Source organism: Quercus robur, chromosome 7, assembly GCF_932294415.1.
Source record: "Quercus robur chromosome 7, dhQueRobu3.1, whole genome shotgun sequence".
In the NCBI taxonomy this organism is placed as follows: domain Eukaryota; kingdom Viridiplantae; phylum Streptophyta; class Magnoliopsida; order Fagales; family Fagaceae; genus Quercus; species Quercus robur.
The window spans coordinates 11,120,451-11,137,564 of record NC_065540.1 but is presented as its reverse complement, the minus strand read 5'-3'; the positions used below and the strand labels follow the sequence as shown (position 1 = coordinate 11,137,564).

The window sequence follows — 17,114 nt, the reverse complement described above, 5'->3', positions numbered from 1 at the left end:
CCACCACCCTTGCCTTACCTGGATTCTCACTTGAAGCACCATCTGTATTCAATTTAAACCACTCTACAGGTGGCTTGTTCCATTTCACAGGTAAGGAAGTCAACTGTTTCTTCCTCCTAGATTTAGCAATGCAATAAAAATACTCCCTTGCCTCATTAATACAAAATTTGTGAAGGTTCAAATTAAGAGGGACATTTTCAAACACAACTTTGTTGCAGTGTTTCCAAATGTTCCAAACAACAAGAGGAAAAATTAAATTCCAAGGAATAGAGCTGCGATGGATTAGCTTGCTTTGGTAGTTTGCTTGCAGCCGGTCACTCACATAATGAATAGGCATAGAAGAAACCCGAGGAGCATGAATTTCAACCCAGAATTGTCGCGCAAAACTACACTCTCTAAGCAAATGCACAATTGACTCATCTTGCTCTCTACATATAGGACATAGCTTGCTACAATTGATACCTCTAGTAGCCAAAACCTCCCTAACTGGGATGCTATTATGCAAACATAACCATAAAAGGCTAACAATTTTTAGATAAGTGTCCATCTTCCAAACCCAGTTGCCCCTAAAAGTATTACCATCCCCAACATCACCAATAATTTGAAGATAAGCCAAGTTAACAGTAAACTCCCCATCCTTGGTATGCTTCCACAAAATTACATCATTCTCATCACCAAATTCTTGGCATGGAACAGCTCTAATTTTATCCTTGATTGTAGGTGGCAAAATTGTAATGTCTCTAACATCACTCATCTAAATAACGACATCCTTTAGAGTAACAACATAATCATAAATCATAAATGAGATTCAGCTTAGGGCATTCGCAAGGTAAAATAGTATCCTATCCTATTTTACCATCTTAAAAATCTACTTTATCAATTATACCATACCATTTTACAACACACCCAACATCCCAATTTTTATTTTCCTATTCTACTCATTAAAATAATATATGTGGGTACCTAAGGCATGCTTGGCAACGTCCTTGGCAGACCTCGGCATGCTTTGCAACATCCTCGGCATGCTTAGTAATGTCCTAGGCATGCTTGGCAACGTCCTTGGCCGACCTCGGCATGCTTGGCAACGTCATTAGCCGACCTCGGCATGCTTTGCAACGTTAGTGGTACACTACTCCCTCGCTTCAAAGCTTATAAGGTAGAAAGTGGGGGGATTTCTCTTCGATGTGGGATGTCTAGGACGTTGCAAAGCATGCCAAGGTCGGCCAAGGATGTTGCCAAGCATGCTGAGGACGTTGCTAAGCATGCTGAGGACGTTGAAAAGCATGCCGAGGACGGCCAAGGACGTTGCAAGCATGCCTAGGACGTTGCCAAGCATGCCTTAGGTACCCACAATAAAAGGATCCTTTTTATAGAACTAGTGGTGCACTACTCTTTCGCTTCAAAGCTTATAAGGTAGAAAGTGGGGGGATTTCTCTTCGATGTGGGACGCCTAGGACGTTGCAAAGCATGCCAAGGTCGGCCAAGGACGTTGCCAAGCATGCTTAGGACGTTGCTAAGCATGCCGAGAACGTTGCAAAGCATGCCGAGAACGTTGCAAAGCATGTTGTCAGGCATGCCTAGGACGTTGCAAACATGCCTTAGGTACCCACAATATATATTATCCATTAAAATAATATAATATATTCCAATACAACTCTTCCTCTCTCTTCTCCCCCATCTCTCTTCCACTTTATCAATTAAAATATATTATATTTTTTACAATTGTGCTACAGTATCATAATTTTTAAAATATATTATAATTTTTTAGGATGACACTGTAGCACAATTGCAAAAAAAATTGCAATTCTAGCATTTTACAAATCCAATTGCCAACACTTTTTTGTGCCTTGATTGTACTTTTCCCCTACATTTCCCATTTGCAATTGTCAATGGGAATGCTCTTAGTACACTAGAGGAGGTTGTTAAAGTGAATTAATTTAAATTGAGAATAAATGGTCAAAAGGAATCAAACTCATATGATCATAATTCCTGCATTTATACAATATATACTAGTATTATAAATCAAGGGGTTGTGTGCTATTAATGTTTTTATTCTATTCGTGGAATTTGAATTCAATTCTCAGCCTTCCCTACATTGAAATGCATGAAAAGCATTTCAATTTGGAGAGAGAGAGAGAGAGAGAGAGTTCTGTTCATTTTTATTTGATTGCTCTTTACATAGCAGAGAAGCATTCAAACATCATTTCATGTGCCAACCATACACCACCAAAAACCGATCAGAGGAAATTAAAAGAACATTCAATGATTCGAGTAGAGTTCTCCTTCTTTTCTCTTTTTTAGAGGAGTCTCCTTCTTTTCTCTTGAGTCTTGTCTTTGGTACGGTGAAATCAGAGAGGTACACTTAAATAAAAGCCGGCTTTAAAAGCCAACCCATCTTTAAAATGGATTTGCATTTTTCTATGAAAGATCCGTCAATGCCATTAAAATTATATAAAGTAAGTTTTTTTTGTGTGTGTGTGTGTGTAAAAGCAAGAAAATGTTAATGCTTCAGATTTTACCCGATAGGCCATATCCCCAACACGTGATATCACGTGACTTGAGATTCTTTTACATGTCCCATGTACGTTTACATTTTTATATTGGTAGCGCTAGAAATAACAATATGATTTTTTTGTACCACCAATGCTAATGCTCTAAATTATGAGAATGCATGCTTTACCTCCTTAAACTATACTTCTTTTATGCTTACCCTCCTAAATTATGAGAATGCACACTTACTTTCTTAAACTATTACCCATGAGATGGTTGCAAAATGTTAAGTTTAGAGAGTAAGTGTGCATTCATAGTTTATGAAGGCAAGTTTATGCGGGTATTAGTTTAAAGGGTATGTGTGCATTCTTGTAATTTAGTGGACAAGTGTAAGATGGTTATAATTTAGAGGGATAAAATGTAAGTTATCTACATTTTAATTAAAATTCTTCTTTGCCAAGGGTGGTTTTTTTTAGAGCCCATTACCTTATTATCGTTCAATAACTCTAAAGCCACAAAAAAGTTCACAAATATTCTATAATTTTTAAGGTGAAAATTTGTTAATAGTAGATAATAGAGTGATATCAATGATGAATTCAAATAAGAATCATTAAAAACTTGTGACTTCAGATGTTGTGAAAAATTTTATGAAAATTGTTATGTTTATAACATTATTCATTATTTTTACAAGAAAAGAAAATACTATTTAAACTATAGTTTATTGCCACTCAATAATCATAATAATTATCTTATATATATGCAACGGTTATATGAATTGGGTATCTCACAACTTGTGTGTCCAACAGGTGCATGGAACCCATAAGCTATGGGATATGAGAAAGTATACCATGTTTTGATAATACCAACTCAGCATCTGTTTTGATATTTCCAATCCAATAAATGAGTGACACTTATTTCAAAAAACCACATCAGACTATTCTAATAAATTAATCACAATCTTCTATACTATCGGGAAGATAAATTAATCATTTATTGGAGTAGTCTGATGTGGTTTTTTGAAATAGATGTCACTCATTTATTAGGTAAGAAATACCAAAATAGAAGCAGAGTCGATATTACCGAAACATAGTATATTTTCTCGTGGGACACCCACGACATACATTGGTCTTTCTTAATTATAAGGTACTCATGTACCCATGGTCTTGACTCTTGAACCATGGCCTTACTTTGTTCTGACAAGAGATGGAAGCACCATTTATATAAGCTAAGCTTTGATTGTTTCAGCATAAAATATTTTTGGTTGAAAATATTTTCAATTGAAATCATCTTTAAATATATATATATATATGTGTATATTTTTTTTTCTTCAGTATTTGGTTTGTATCTTAGAAATACATTGAAAACAATTCTTTTGGCACTTGACTCAGATGAAATATCACAAAAATTACTATATTATTGTATGTATATTAAATAATAATTTTAATTCACCAACAGTTTAGTAAGCTTTGGCCACATATATTCTTTTTTGTCATTCTATTATATTCAAAGTTATACTGTGTGTTAATTGACATTTTTTTTAATATTACTTCTATTAATATATTTTCCTCTAAGTTTTTTAATTTTCTAAAATTGAATTAATAATAAGCACAATCCAAATAAAATAATTGAAAATAACAGTACAACCAAAAAAATATTTAATAAAACTATCAACAAATCAACATTAAAAAAAAATAAAAGGATAAATAAAGAAGAAAAAAACTAGTTGAATTTTTTTTTTTTGGGTGACCTTTAAAATTTTGGGAGAAACTCTCAAACTTTTAAAGGCGTATCATGGTCATTATTGAAGTCTCGATGGGTATTCTCATCACTTGGTGGTTTGGAGGGGGCGTGTTTGTCATTTGGTGGTTCTAGGGAAACTTTTATTCATATTGGAGATTTTGATGATATTTTAGTTATGTATTTCTTAAATTTTAAAGGTATTTTGGTCATTTTAAAGAGTTTTAGAGATTACTTTATCATTTTAAAGGGTTTGAGGATATTTTAGTCATTTTAAAGGTGTTCAAGGGAATTTTTGTTTTGAAGGTATATCGGTCATTCTAAATGTTTTAGGGTATTTCAGTTATTTTTTAAGGTTTTGAAGGTATTTAGGTCAATTTGGAGATTTTAGGAGTTTTTTTTTAAAAAAAAGAAAATTTATTTTGAAGGGCTTAAGAATATTTTGGTAAAAGGTCTCGGGGGGATTTTTTGGTCACTTTGGAGGTTTTTAGAGTATTTTGCATCTTTTAGGAGTAGTTTATTATTTTGGAGTTTCAAGGGTGTTTTGGTGATTTTAATGGTATTTTCATTATTTTGGAGGTTTTAAGATATTTTTATTATTTTGTAGGTTTCAAGAGTTTCATTCTCTCTCTTATAGGAGTTTTATTTTGTTTTATTCTCTCTCATAAATGATTCTGATTGGGCTAATGAGATGGTGTTCTTTTAAGGTATAACAAAATCTTATAATATTTTTACTACAAGCTAAGATGTCAGCCTATCATAAGTCAGCATAATTAAATAACTCAAAAAAATAGAAGAAAAAAAGCTGGTTTAAACCAGGGTTTTTTTTTTTTTTTTTTTTTTTTTTAATTTTTTTTTTTTTATGTTATTAATCCGGGGATAGGAAGTACTTTTTCAAATTTCAAAGCACCATCGCCCAAGCGTACGGAGTATTTAAGAAAAGAGGTGCGTTTTTTTTTTTTACAGCCATCTTGTGGGCCTTCGCTTTGAATTCCAAGCGTGCTTGGCAAAATCTAGCATAAAAGCCCGTGGCCCATCACTGCGGTTTCCATTAAATACAAGTTTTTGTTTAATTGGCGTACATTCTTTTCTTTAAAAAAAAAAAAAAAATTAGTAACATAAATCAGAGTAATTTAATCTTATAAGTGGGAAAAAAATATACAAAAAATTTATCATATTCTTGCTTGCTTGCTCGCTCTAAGCACTTATTCAAAAACTACAGAAAAAAAAATGAAAAATGAAAAAAAACGAAGAAGATAAATCACGTGCTTATGTTCACAGATTTTTAATCTCAAAAAAAAAAAAAAAAAAAAAAAAGATTAGGATTGAATTAAGAATATTTGGTCCGGTTAATGGATGTCCTTTAGATATTTGTTAATAAAAATTTTTAGGAAAGTTTTAATATCTCTTTCATAAGAAATATAAAAAGTTGTTATAAAGAATTAGTTTTTTTTTTTAATTTTTTAATTTCATAAATATTTTCTAAATATATTACCTAAATCAATGCCGAACATCTGTTAACTTTTTTGGTAATTTTTTTTAATTTTTTTTGTTTGGTGACTTTAAGCCTCTTAATATGGAGTATGTAGTTAAAGAAGTGGTTAGTTGCATAGGATTGAAGTAAAATGTCATTAGCCATTACTGCTTAACACAATTCCTATTGAATTTACAAGTACAAAAGAACCAAAAGTTGGAGCAAACATTAATGATCTACCATTAGTGTGATAAAGATCGATGGGAACAGATTAGTGGCGGTGATTAATCCTTCTCGAAGGCAAAGGAAATTTGGGTAATAAGGGCAGCCAACTTTTCGTAAGAATTACGTTTTAGTTTTGATTGCACGTCTTGTTTTTCTCAAAACTCTGCTAACCACTGACATAATTGCATTCCAAATTACTCCAATTTAAGTATATCTGTTGAGGGTTCAAAATTGAGGTGGGTGAGTGAGATTACAAATTATAGTTGACGCAATCTAGTACGAAAAGCACACGTCCCCTCGATTAAAAAGAAGTATGAAAAGCACACTGTCAAAAAAAAAAAAAAAAAAAAAGCACCAGAAAGACTCTTAAAGATTTAAATAAATAAATGGTTTTTTTGGTGGAAAAAATGGGGTTAGTTATGTTACTCCAGTTTTTGGGCATGGCCTGACAGCAAGACTGAACTTATGTGAGTTAAATGAAATGTCAAAACTTTACCATTTCAACCATCTTCTGTTGGATAAATGCAATTTTTTTTAAGCTTATATCTACAAAAATTAAATAATTGGTTTGAGTTATTGTCCCCTTCAACAAAAATTTTGACTGCCATTTTAGGAGCTATTAATCAACTTTAGCTTATTAAAACAATCAATTTATGGAGACAGTATTTCTTGCACCGGTCTTATGAGACTGACGCATACAAGATTTTTCTCAAATTTAAGAATTTCTATCTACAAATAACCGACTCACATGTCAGTGAAACATTGGTCTCATGAGATCGGTGCATACAAGATTTTTTTTCTAACTTAAGAGTTTCAGTATGCAAACAGCTTATGATGAAAAAAAATAAGGGAGACAAAAAATGAAGTACACTAAAAACTATAAATTATGGAAGATCAGTTGTCTATCTCAATAATGCTAGGAATGATATCATTATATCAAAGCTATAGAACCTCTTGGGGCACCAAAGGTTAGCTGTGGTTGCAGTTTTGAATTCTGGCTACTGACCCCTTTTCAATTCAGGACGGCAATATCTAACTTGTTCACTAGTCGGAGTCTGTATATTAATCTAATCCAACACCATGATCTTGACGGCTCACAAGTATATTAATTGGTTATTAAACCAGTATGTCTGTCTATAACGGCAAAAGAATTTATTATAGTCTTAGTAGTTTAGTCCCATTGATTGATGCCTACCTCAAAAATCCAGGACTTTAAATTGATTCAACCCCGGTGATAATCAATCTAGGCCTGCCATGTGTGACCGACTTCAGTTTAAAGCTCTAGATTGGACATTATATAATATCGTATGAAACAGAAACCAAGATATATTCCCTCGTAGCTACAGCTTGAAAATTTCCTAGAAAGCAACTATGATGCTCACCTTCACATTTAATTCAAGAATCATCTACACAAGCCAAGCTCTCCCCCACTCTATAAGGTCACTGTAGAAGGCAAATAAGTACAATAAGACTCCATGTTTTTAGTTTTACCAATAGGATTCAGGCTACCTTCAAAGTTAGAATAAGAGTTGGGACTTAACACCTAAAAGGTATTCATCTATTCATCTTCTTCTCCTTAATTACTTAGCCCAAAAAAAAAGACAACTATGCAAAAATTCGGTCCCATTTTCACATGATCTTTTAAGCTTGTTATTTTTGTATTAAGTGGCTTGATTTTATTGGTGCGAAGTACTTAATTATTAATTTGAAGGACAGGGTCCTAGTTGAATAATTCAAATTAATTTTTTCCCCCATCCATTTTGGGGGATAATTGAACTCAGGGTCCTTGTTGAATAATTATATCAATCAGATGGTTGCAGATCCTATTGATAGTATTCATATTTCTTATTTAACCAGTTGAATACTAACCATACAAACAACAGTTTAAAGGCCCCAGTAGTAAGAACTAAGAATTTTTTGGGTCACTCAGGAATTTATTTATACCAACTATTGGGGAGTTGGGGCCCCCCAAGTAGCGAAGATGATTATAAATAATAGTGGTGACATTAAATTGACTCAACCAATCCAATGTAGTTGGATAGATTTCATAATTTGAGTACAGAATCTCAAATGTGTGTGCATGTATGACAGACACAAAGGTTTCCTTTCCTCTTCTTCTACCGTACACAATAACAGTTCAAACAACATGTATCAAGCGGTGGAATAGAAGCCAAGGTCACATGGAATTACAATTGGCATTAATTTGAAGGACAGGGAAAGAAAATAAGGCAGGGGGAGTAAATACCATGATCCACAGGCTTTCCAGAAATGGTGAAAGCTAAGAGAAAGTACGTCGGTAGGTACATTCCTGTTTGTTTACCAAAGATGAACAGAGATTTAAGTGAAAATGTAAACGCAATAAAATTTTTGAGTCCCTAGAACAACAAACAGTAAGTTATACTGTACTTGAAATCTATGAATGAAGTTAAAATTGTTTGCAACAGTCTGTTCAGCTTCAAGATTAAATTTAACTGGCATCTGCTAAAGGTTTCTTCCCCTTCAATAAGTCTTTGAAGAACCTGATATAATAATTGTGCAAAAATTATAGCATCCATCAATTGAAGTATCTTTTGTTGACTTGTAACTCGAGCTAACGTTGAAAACTTTTCAACCACTTCCTTATTCTTTCAGGACATTGTTTTGACAGGAGAAATTTAAGGAACATTTAAATGTGTAACACTCCAAAGATTGTTCATGATAGCTCATGCAAATTGCTGAAAGATGAGACTAATGATTATACCATCTAGGGCTCCTAAATGACAAGAAAAGCCTTTGTAAACTTTAACTTGAATGAGACCATAACTTTCATGTCCAAATTTGATAAATGCATTCAGAGAACTGATTTCCAAGGAAATGATTGAGAATCTATTGACCTTCAGTTTCCCAGGGTATATGGTATAGTGGTATACAGTTGAAATTACTCATCAATCCTATCTAAAAAAGAAGAAGAAGAAGAAGAAATTACTCATCAATCTTTCTATTATCTCTATAAACATGAAGGAATTAATCCATTATGGTTCCCAATATTTTCCATAAAAGAAATGAATTAAACTTTTGATTCTGCTCCAAACAATAGTAGCTGCTCACCAACATCACCAATATCCATTAAAATTACTTCATGATTGGTCAATGCTACATAGACAGAATACAACCACAACAGAGGAAAGCGTAGAACATACAGACGTTGACAATCATGACATATTAACAATAGAATATGTGGATTTAATGTTGTGTTTTGTAAGTCAAGTAGTCAACTATTACAATTTGGATAGAACCTTAGAATGAAGTAGCATAGCTTGGAAAGAGAACAAGGTTTTCCTACTTACAATTATCAGACACATTGATTCACCATGTTCGACCCATAACTAATCCTCCAAGATTGGATGATGCTCAAGCTCAGTTAGAAGTTCAGTCAAATGGGTTGCTGTGCTATTGACAACCTCACTTCCACCCCTGCAATGTAACAATTCTTCTCGAAGACTTTGCACAATCTCATTAAGTTTCTGAATATTCTTCTCTTGAGAGAGGATAATCTGCAGTAAATTTGATAGCCTATTATCATCAAAACTCAAGTAGTACACTAAGATGAAAATTGCCATCTTCAAAATGAGGGTAGAATTTTCAACTCCAGCAATTTTGTCAAATTAAAACTGAATGCATTATTATAGGAAAGGTAGAATTTAAAGAAGGAACCTTCAGATATAATATGATGTCAAGCACAACAAACAAGTTAGTGTTAAGGTATCAATACCACACAGTGTTTTTTTTTTTTTTTTTTTTTTTTTTTTTTTTTTTTTAATTTTTTTAAAAGGCGCTAATAAACTTGGAGTTGGGTTAAAACCTTCCGAGAGACAACTATATGAAATGCAGTTCAATTACATGGAGATGGTTTGTTTTTGATGAATAAAAGAAGTCAACAAAAAGGTCCCATCAACATTGAGATTCCCATACTACATAAATGAAAAAAAGAAAATACTCTACATTAGAAATAGTGAATCATCCCTTGTATTTACCTCCCACTCAAATCACAGGGGAAAAAATGCCCCCCACCCTCACCCCCCCCACCCCCCCCCCCCCCCCCCCCCCCCCCCGGTGGGGTGCGTTTGGGGAGGAAACCAAATGTGTCTGTATACCAAATTTTATTCAATTATGCAATTCTCTAACAACTAATGTGCAGATGCTAAATTGACTCAAACCTTAAAGTATTGATTAAGGAACAAAGCAGAGGCAAAAATGTAAAAGAATGGATTCACAATAAAAAGGTAGATTAGTTAGCCGGACTCGTGCACAAAAAGTGCAGGTTGTATGTTTCAAGAGTTAGATCCAATTTGCACCTTATAAGATTGGGATTAGGCTGAAATGGGCCCAAAGTGGTGCACACAACTTATTAGCCTCATGTCTAGGCATGTGCTTATTTTACATTTAATGTATATTCCTTATACAGATCATTGTATTGTATATACCCAATCAGAGATCAATGCAAATAAAAAATTTTCTGAATTTCTACACTGTATCAAAGAGTCACGACCTAAATCACTTTTTAATTCTCTTTCTATTTTTTTCCCTTTCTTTCTTTACCTTTGGAGTCAAGGCTCTGTCTCCTCCATCACCACCGTTCCTTCACCAATTACCACATGCCCTCATAGCACCACTATTGCACCCACTTGTCAAACATCACTCTTGATTTAACTCTTGATTTGAATGTTGAGGGAGATGAAACATCCAGAATGTTGTTGTAATTTGCAAGATGAAGCCACTAGTTGACGGTGGCAACAAGCGCGTGCACACAAACACACAAGGAATACAAGAATTGGCATGGTTCATCAATATACTTATGTCCATGAGCAACAATAAGAAGAAAGTTTCACTATAAATTAGGAAGATTACAACAGTGGCACAAAGATTTCCTCAAATAAACCCAAATCCCAATAACATCCTATGCTCTCTCTCTCTCTCTCTCAATTATCACTAGCACATGGCAAGACAAGAGAATTCTTGTGAACCTATTCTTTAACCGCAACACAAGAGAGGATTCATGCACACACAGAGAATACTTGAGAGGCCAAATGCTTATGTATAACTAATTCAGCTAGGGTATAAAGGGATCATCGCTGCACACATAGAAAAGAAGCACCATATAAACTCAGCTAGCCATTCCTAATTCAACTTTGAATTTGGTCAAACCATGACCACCAATTCAAGCCACATGTACCAGCATGGTCCATCTCTGACTTCATCCTTTATGCCAAATCCTTGGTTAGATCTCTGGCCTCAATTGGATGACCAACTTCCAAAGATGATTTAGTGACATATGTCCTTAGTGGCTTGGGCCTGGGTTATGGGATGATAATGACTGCCACCCTCCATTTCTTCTTGTTACCATCCTTTCAGGATCTTCAGGCTCGCCTATCATCCCTTGAGGCACATGCATCTGCTTTTACTCCGCCTCCACAAATTGCCCTCCTCACCCAACAATCCTGTGGTCAGCCAGAGTTCTAAGATGCCCATCCTTGTTCATGTCAAGGAATGGTGATCCTGGCCATCAAGGGGAAGTAACAGGAACTGAACCTGAAACTGAGGCTGCAACAACAAACTCGCAATTGTGGCTCTCATCAGTGTTCTATTGGCACCATTTGTCAAATGTGCCATGGAACTAGGCATGTTGCTCTTCACTGTCCTCAGTGATGTACTTGTCTGCCCACTGACCCTTTGATACCACATTTGTTGATCTTCAGCTAGCTCAACAGTCTCCTCTACTAACCATTCATTTGCAAGCCTATCAGCATCACATCTATTTGTTGTTGGTTCAGCAGCTTCCTCTACCTTATTAGCCAGTGACTGCCCATAACCCAAACTAGTATCTGGATTTCCTGATCTTTAGCTGGCTCAACAGTCTCCTCTACTGACCATTCATTTGCAGGCCTGTCATCATCACGTCTATTTGTCACCAGTTCAGCAATCTCCTCCACCTTATTAGCCAGTGACTGCCCATGACCCTAACTAGCATCTGGACTAGTTTCTTATATAGTATCTAAATGAAGTCCCAATCCTTGTACAGGCTTCATATAATATCAAAGAAGAAAAGGGGGTGTTATAGATGAAGAAGTTCTTTCAAAACTATAGATAAAAATAAAAAATAAATGTCGTCAGATAATGCTTTCCAAAAATTAAACTTTTGCATCCTAGTCATACTCTTTTTTTTTTTGATAAGTAAGAAAGAAGTATATTCAAAAAGCTACCTCAAGAAAAAAGCAAAAGGCAAAACAAAGAGTACAGAAAAAGAAACAATCAGACAGAAAAGGCTAATTACAAAGGAGAGAACTAAGGAACAAAGGAAGAGAATCACTAGAGGTGAGTCCCCAAGCCCTAGACCATTCAAAAAGAGAACCACTAAAAGAAGCAAGCAACTGGTCATCGAATTTGTCCATGTCCTCAAAAGTTCGCCAATTTCACTCCCTCCAAATACGACACATTAGGCACAACAGAGCTAAATTCCAAATGCTAGAAGAGTGTTTTCCAAACCAATTCCACCAACCAAAAAGAGTATCTGCAACCGATCTTGGCAAGACCCAAGAAATCCCAAAAGATCTAAAAACCAAGCTCCACAACTGATAAGCTTTTTCACAATGGAGTAGCAAATGATCCACCGTCTCCCATTACAACAACACAGAATACACCAGTCAACAAAATCAAGGCCTTTACCCTGCAAATTGTCGCCTGTAAGAATCTTATCCCTAGTCATACTCAATTAGCAACAAGTAATTATATCAAATATTAAATTAGAATAGAATAGAGGGTTCTCTGAAACTTTGCTAACCAACAAGCAACAGTGAGATGCTGGTTTTCATGCTATAACAATTAAGCTTTGGTTTGCCCTCTTATGATTTTCCAAATATTTGCCTATCTCATCCTCCTCCCATCATATTTCAAATATACTTTACCACATCCTAGATTGGATCCACCAATATTAGATTTAGTTAAATACCTAAAGAACTCTGTCCTAAGAACCTTTGTTAAATTGGCAAATCCAATTGACTGCAATAATATAACGTGCTGGATCCAAGTGGCAACAGTATTAAAGGCAACTGAGGTCATTTACAGCAGGCTTGATAATGAATGACAAAGAAGACTTGAAATTGACATTCCAAAGTGGGGTTTCGCTGAAATTGGGGGATTGCATAGGTATTTTACTATTTTGGGCATCATTTGTATGGTTTGAGACTTTCAAGGACACTATTCAACTTACTATTGCAATTTATTGGATGAGGTCATGAGACAATCGGGAATAGTTCTAACTGAGAAAGAAAGACAGGAAATAGGATAGGTGAAGGGTTAATAGCTATTAGTCCCAAAACACCAACTGTCAGGAAGTAGGCCAGATAGAATCCATATGAAAGCAAGCATTGTAAGAAAAGGGGTGTTGGCGATGAATTTGTATAAGAGCTGTTTCTGTGACTTGATTGTTTGAGAGTTCTTTTGCAAGAAACATGACACATTTACAATCAAGTGAAACCTATGGTTTCTTTACCAAGAAAATTGTGCAGGCCGACAATAAAATCATTAAGCATTATAAACTTTCCTTCAAGTATTTACTGTGACAAATTATAGCAGGTCCTATCTGATCATTTTATTGACAACCAAGGCTGCACCTTGCCCAGACCAAGCCCCGCCTAAGTTTCCTACCTAGGGATTATTTCATATTTTCCATGTCGGGACAGCATATATTTCAGAGTTTTATTGTTTCAGATTTTCACACTTTCAGTATCATTTGACATTTTGAATTTTGACTTTGGGTTTTATTATGAATGAAGATAAGCCTATTAAAAAGAGGCTCTAGGAATGGTGTAAGACATTATATTTTGAATTAAAATTTTCTAATGAAAAAATTTCTTCAGCTTGGTGGTCTTAGCCCCATTAGGTGGTGAAGCCTAGTTTTCTATTTTGACTCTTATTCCTTCTCTTTCCTCCCCCCCGGGCGCCCCCCAACAGGTCATGATCAATTGGCCACCCTGGGAAAAAAATCATTGGTCAAGGCCGTAAGAGAAGACACCATGCCCTATGAAGGCCCGAAATCAAGCTAAAAGATAATTTGTGTATTGAGGGTGAAGTAGTTGACAGATGCTTCAACAAGTAGACCTCAAAATAACCCCTCATGCAAGCAAGGAAAAGTTATTGTTTCAAGCATTGACTAAAAATGATTTACACATCAAAGAATTTGTGAAGCCCAATATCATGTGGATTGATGTAGCTAGGTTCAATGTTCAAAATCTAACAATCAGAACAAGGTAATCAAACCGCCTTTCTTTCTTTTCTTTTTCTTTTTTTTTGGGGGGGGGGGGGGGGTGGGTTGAGGGAGTGGGCAACTAATATTTGAATCACCAGGATTGTAACATGAATCATAGTACAAAAATGAATGTACTTAGATAACACGTCCTCCCCTTATAAGCCCTTTTAAGATCAAGGTGGATGGTGAAGTCATGGGTTCAAGACCCAACAAGTGTGTGTTTGAATAGTATTAATAAAGTAAAAGAGCATGGCCCGAAATGCTTTGCTAATACAAAGCAATATTCTTGGCAATCAAAGGCAGCTGGTGTAGCTTGAGTGAAAAAGACAATTGTTGCAAAAATACATGAGGAAATATAGCAAGTATAACTTTTCAAAATAATTCTTCAATGTATGTTTTCTTTTCGCTGGTGTTAAATAAGAACCTGCCAGATAGAGCAACTATCGAGTGGTACTGTTGCCATCAACTCAAATAGACGAGATGCTTCTCTCTTTTGCATCTCCAAACTGATATTATCATAAAATATAGAAAACAAATTAAGCGTGATGTTGTATGATTGAATTTCTAACAGACTTCTCTTGCCAAACCAATTTGTGAATGCTTATAGAAGTTTACAAGTTCAGAATCTGCGACAACAAGTTCAACTTCAACAAGGTTCTAAGCTCCTCCTGAATTATCGTTTAGTCAGTTTTCACAAAAGGAGAAGGGGGGAGAAGGTTGCATTGAAATATTCCAAAAGTAAACCCTCAGTCTGGTTGCTGAATAACTATTAAAGAGATATAATAACACCAAGAAACCAAATTCCGTAACTTATGTTGTATGTTATTGTTTTATTTACCAATGTAAAACATCTCATCCAAATGAATTTAATGGAGGTTTTTTGTTTCTAGGCTCCATTTAGTGAAAATTCAGGGTTAAAGAAATTTCCTATTCTTATCAGTAATCAAAATAGCACTATCTAAAATGCATTCCAAAGAGTAAACATTACCAAATGAAGTCCAAACTACACCCCCCAAAAAAATGACAATCAAATGCATATATATAGATTTTCAGCACAAACCCACACAATCAACATCTTAAAATCCACAAACAAATCAAATACTTGAGCATTATACTAAAAGTAATATAACCCATCCATTTCAAACTCACCTTTTCTTTCACAGCTTCCTCTCTTTCAGATATATAGTTCTGTTTCTGGGATGTGATTGAACTTGCTTCAAGCTCATTCCCATATTGTTGCTTCCACTCAAACTGTGATGTGAATACAATTAACAAGAGCAGACAAACCAGTACCCATGGCCTCGACATTGTCACGACCAGCTCTCACATAACCTATCATAATCAACTTACATCAATTAAACACTTGTCCATATCTTCCGTGCGTTTATGGAATTTGAAGCCAAAATCAAGGAACAGTTTTTAGAACAGATGACTGAACAAACCCCAACCATTTTTTGAGACTTCACATAAATAAATGTACAACTAAAATCCACCAACAAAAACTGCCATTTTGCTCTCTTTAGTTCCTTATAAGCAACCAAAAACAAAAACAAAAAAACAGTAATCAACTGGATCAAAGTTTTGCACCATTTTTTGGCTGAGTTTAGTAGAGTTTTCAGTAGGAACTTACCCAATTATATAAAATGTAATACTTAAGATCTCTCTGTTTGGTTGCTGAGAATCTAGATGAAAATAGAACCCCCCCCCCCCCCCACCCCCCCCCCCCAAAAAAAAAAAAACTGCACCTATTGATTAGTGTGTTTTGCTTTCCTAGGACCTATAATATGAAAATTTTAAGGTTGTTTTTCTACAATTTCCTCACCAACAACAACAACAAAACCTAGTCATATCGATGCATAAACACAAAATTCGATTATGATTGATCCATTGGATCAAAGAGCAGTGCAGAGAATTGAAGAAAAAGTGGGAAATTGTAGAACTTACAGATCGAGGCTCAGCAAAATCGGCATATATCGGATTCTTTGGAGCTCATTGGAGTCGTGAAAAAGAGAAAAAACGGTGTACGCTAATTATTCCTGCGGCTTTGAGAAATGTCTTTAGGAATTGTACGTAGTTTACGAGGTTAGGAGGATAAGAATTTGCATTGAACTTTGAGCAACTCTGGTGTGCGTTTTGAGATCTGTATTTTTCTTTTTTTAGTTTTTACTCTAACCTTTTTTTTCGTGATAGTTTGGGAAACCAGTTAAACACCCCCTAAAAGTAGCGAACTGATAAACGTGTCTTACCTTAATCATCTTAACTAAATGCATCATGTTAATTAATAAGAAAATTTATGTGCATCTCATTCCACCAAAAAAAAAAAAAAAAAAAAACACACGCGCACACATAAATTTTCTTCTTGATTAACATAGCTTAATAAATACATAGCGAACTCCAAAGGGTCGGCTTGATGAGTAATTCTTAGATATTTCTAGAGTAAGAAAAATGATGTTTCTTCCTCTCACATTCATGGTGAGATCCACTCATTAAATTCATAATGGTATTTAAAGTCTCATGATATCTATGAGAGTTTATGTTTGAAGTCTCTTACTAGCATTATGTAATAATCTATTATCTGTGGGAGGTTCTCGGGCTTTCATTATTATATCAAACAAAATCCACCTATGATTTTAATTTTAAGTGATTCATAATTTTCAAATGTTCGGCACAATTATTTCATAAGCTTCCACAATCATTCCACCAAAACCCTAAACACAAAGAGTTCATCAATTGCTTGAAACACATCCCAATTCGACTCCAAGAGTTCCAATCATTAAAGTTCTAGAATTTGTATTCTTGAAGTTCATCATCAAACCTTAAGATGTTGAAATCTTGGAGACATTTCAAGAGTTTCATCTAGAAAACTCGAGGTGTTGGGTTACACATAGTCAATCAACAACAAAA

The 17,114-nt window shown here is 34.8% G+C and overlaps 1 protein-coding gene across 1 annotated transcript; it reads right to left on the bottom strand.

Moving 5' to 3' along the window:
- Nucleotides 1-9,006: 9,006 nt before the first annotated feature.
- Nucleotides 9,007-16,435, bottom strand: LOC126692221 (uncharacterized). Its single transcript, XM_050387743.1, has 3 exons — nucleotides 16,155-16,435; nucleotides 15,360-15,542; nucleotides 9,007-9,459 (listed from the first exon to the last, which is right to left on the bottom strand). The coding sequence occupies exons 2-3, from the start codon at nucleotides 15,516-15,518 to the stop codon at nucleotides 9,292-9,294; spliced, it is 327 nt and encodes a 108-aa protein (XP_050243700.1). The 5' UTR covers nucleotides 15,519-15,542; nucleotides 16,155-16,435; the 3' UTR covers nucleotides 9,007-9,291.
- Between the last annotated feature and the right edge of the window lie 679 nt (nucleotides 16,436-17,114).

Bases quoted from the DNA above. Each gene is read 5' to 3' on its own strand.
- LOC126692221 (XM_050387743.1), bottom strand. From the start codon at position 15,518: ATGTCGAGGCCATGGGTACTGGTTTGTCTGCTCTTGTTAATTGTATTC. The intron at 9,460-15,359 runs GTGAGTTTGAAA...AATTTACTGCAG, and splicing joins AGGAAGCTGTGAAAGAAAAG to ATTATCCTCTCTCAAGAGAA.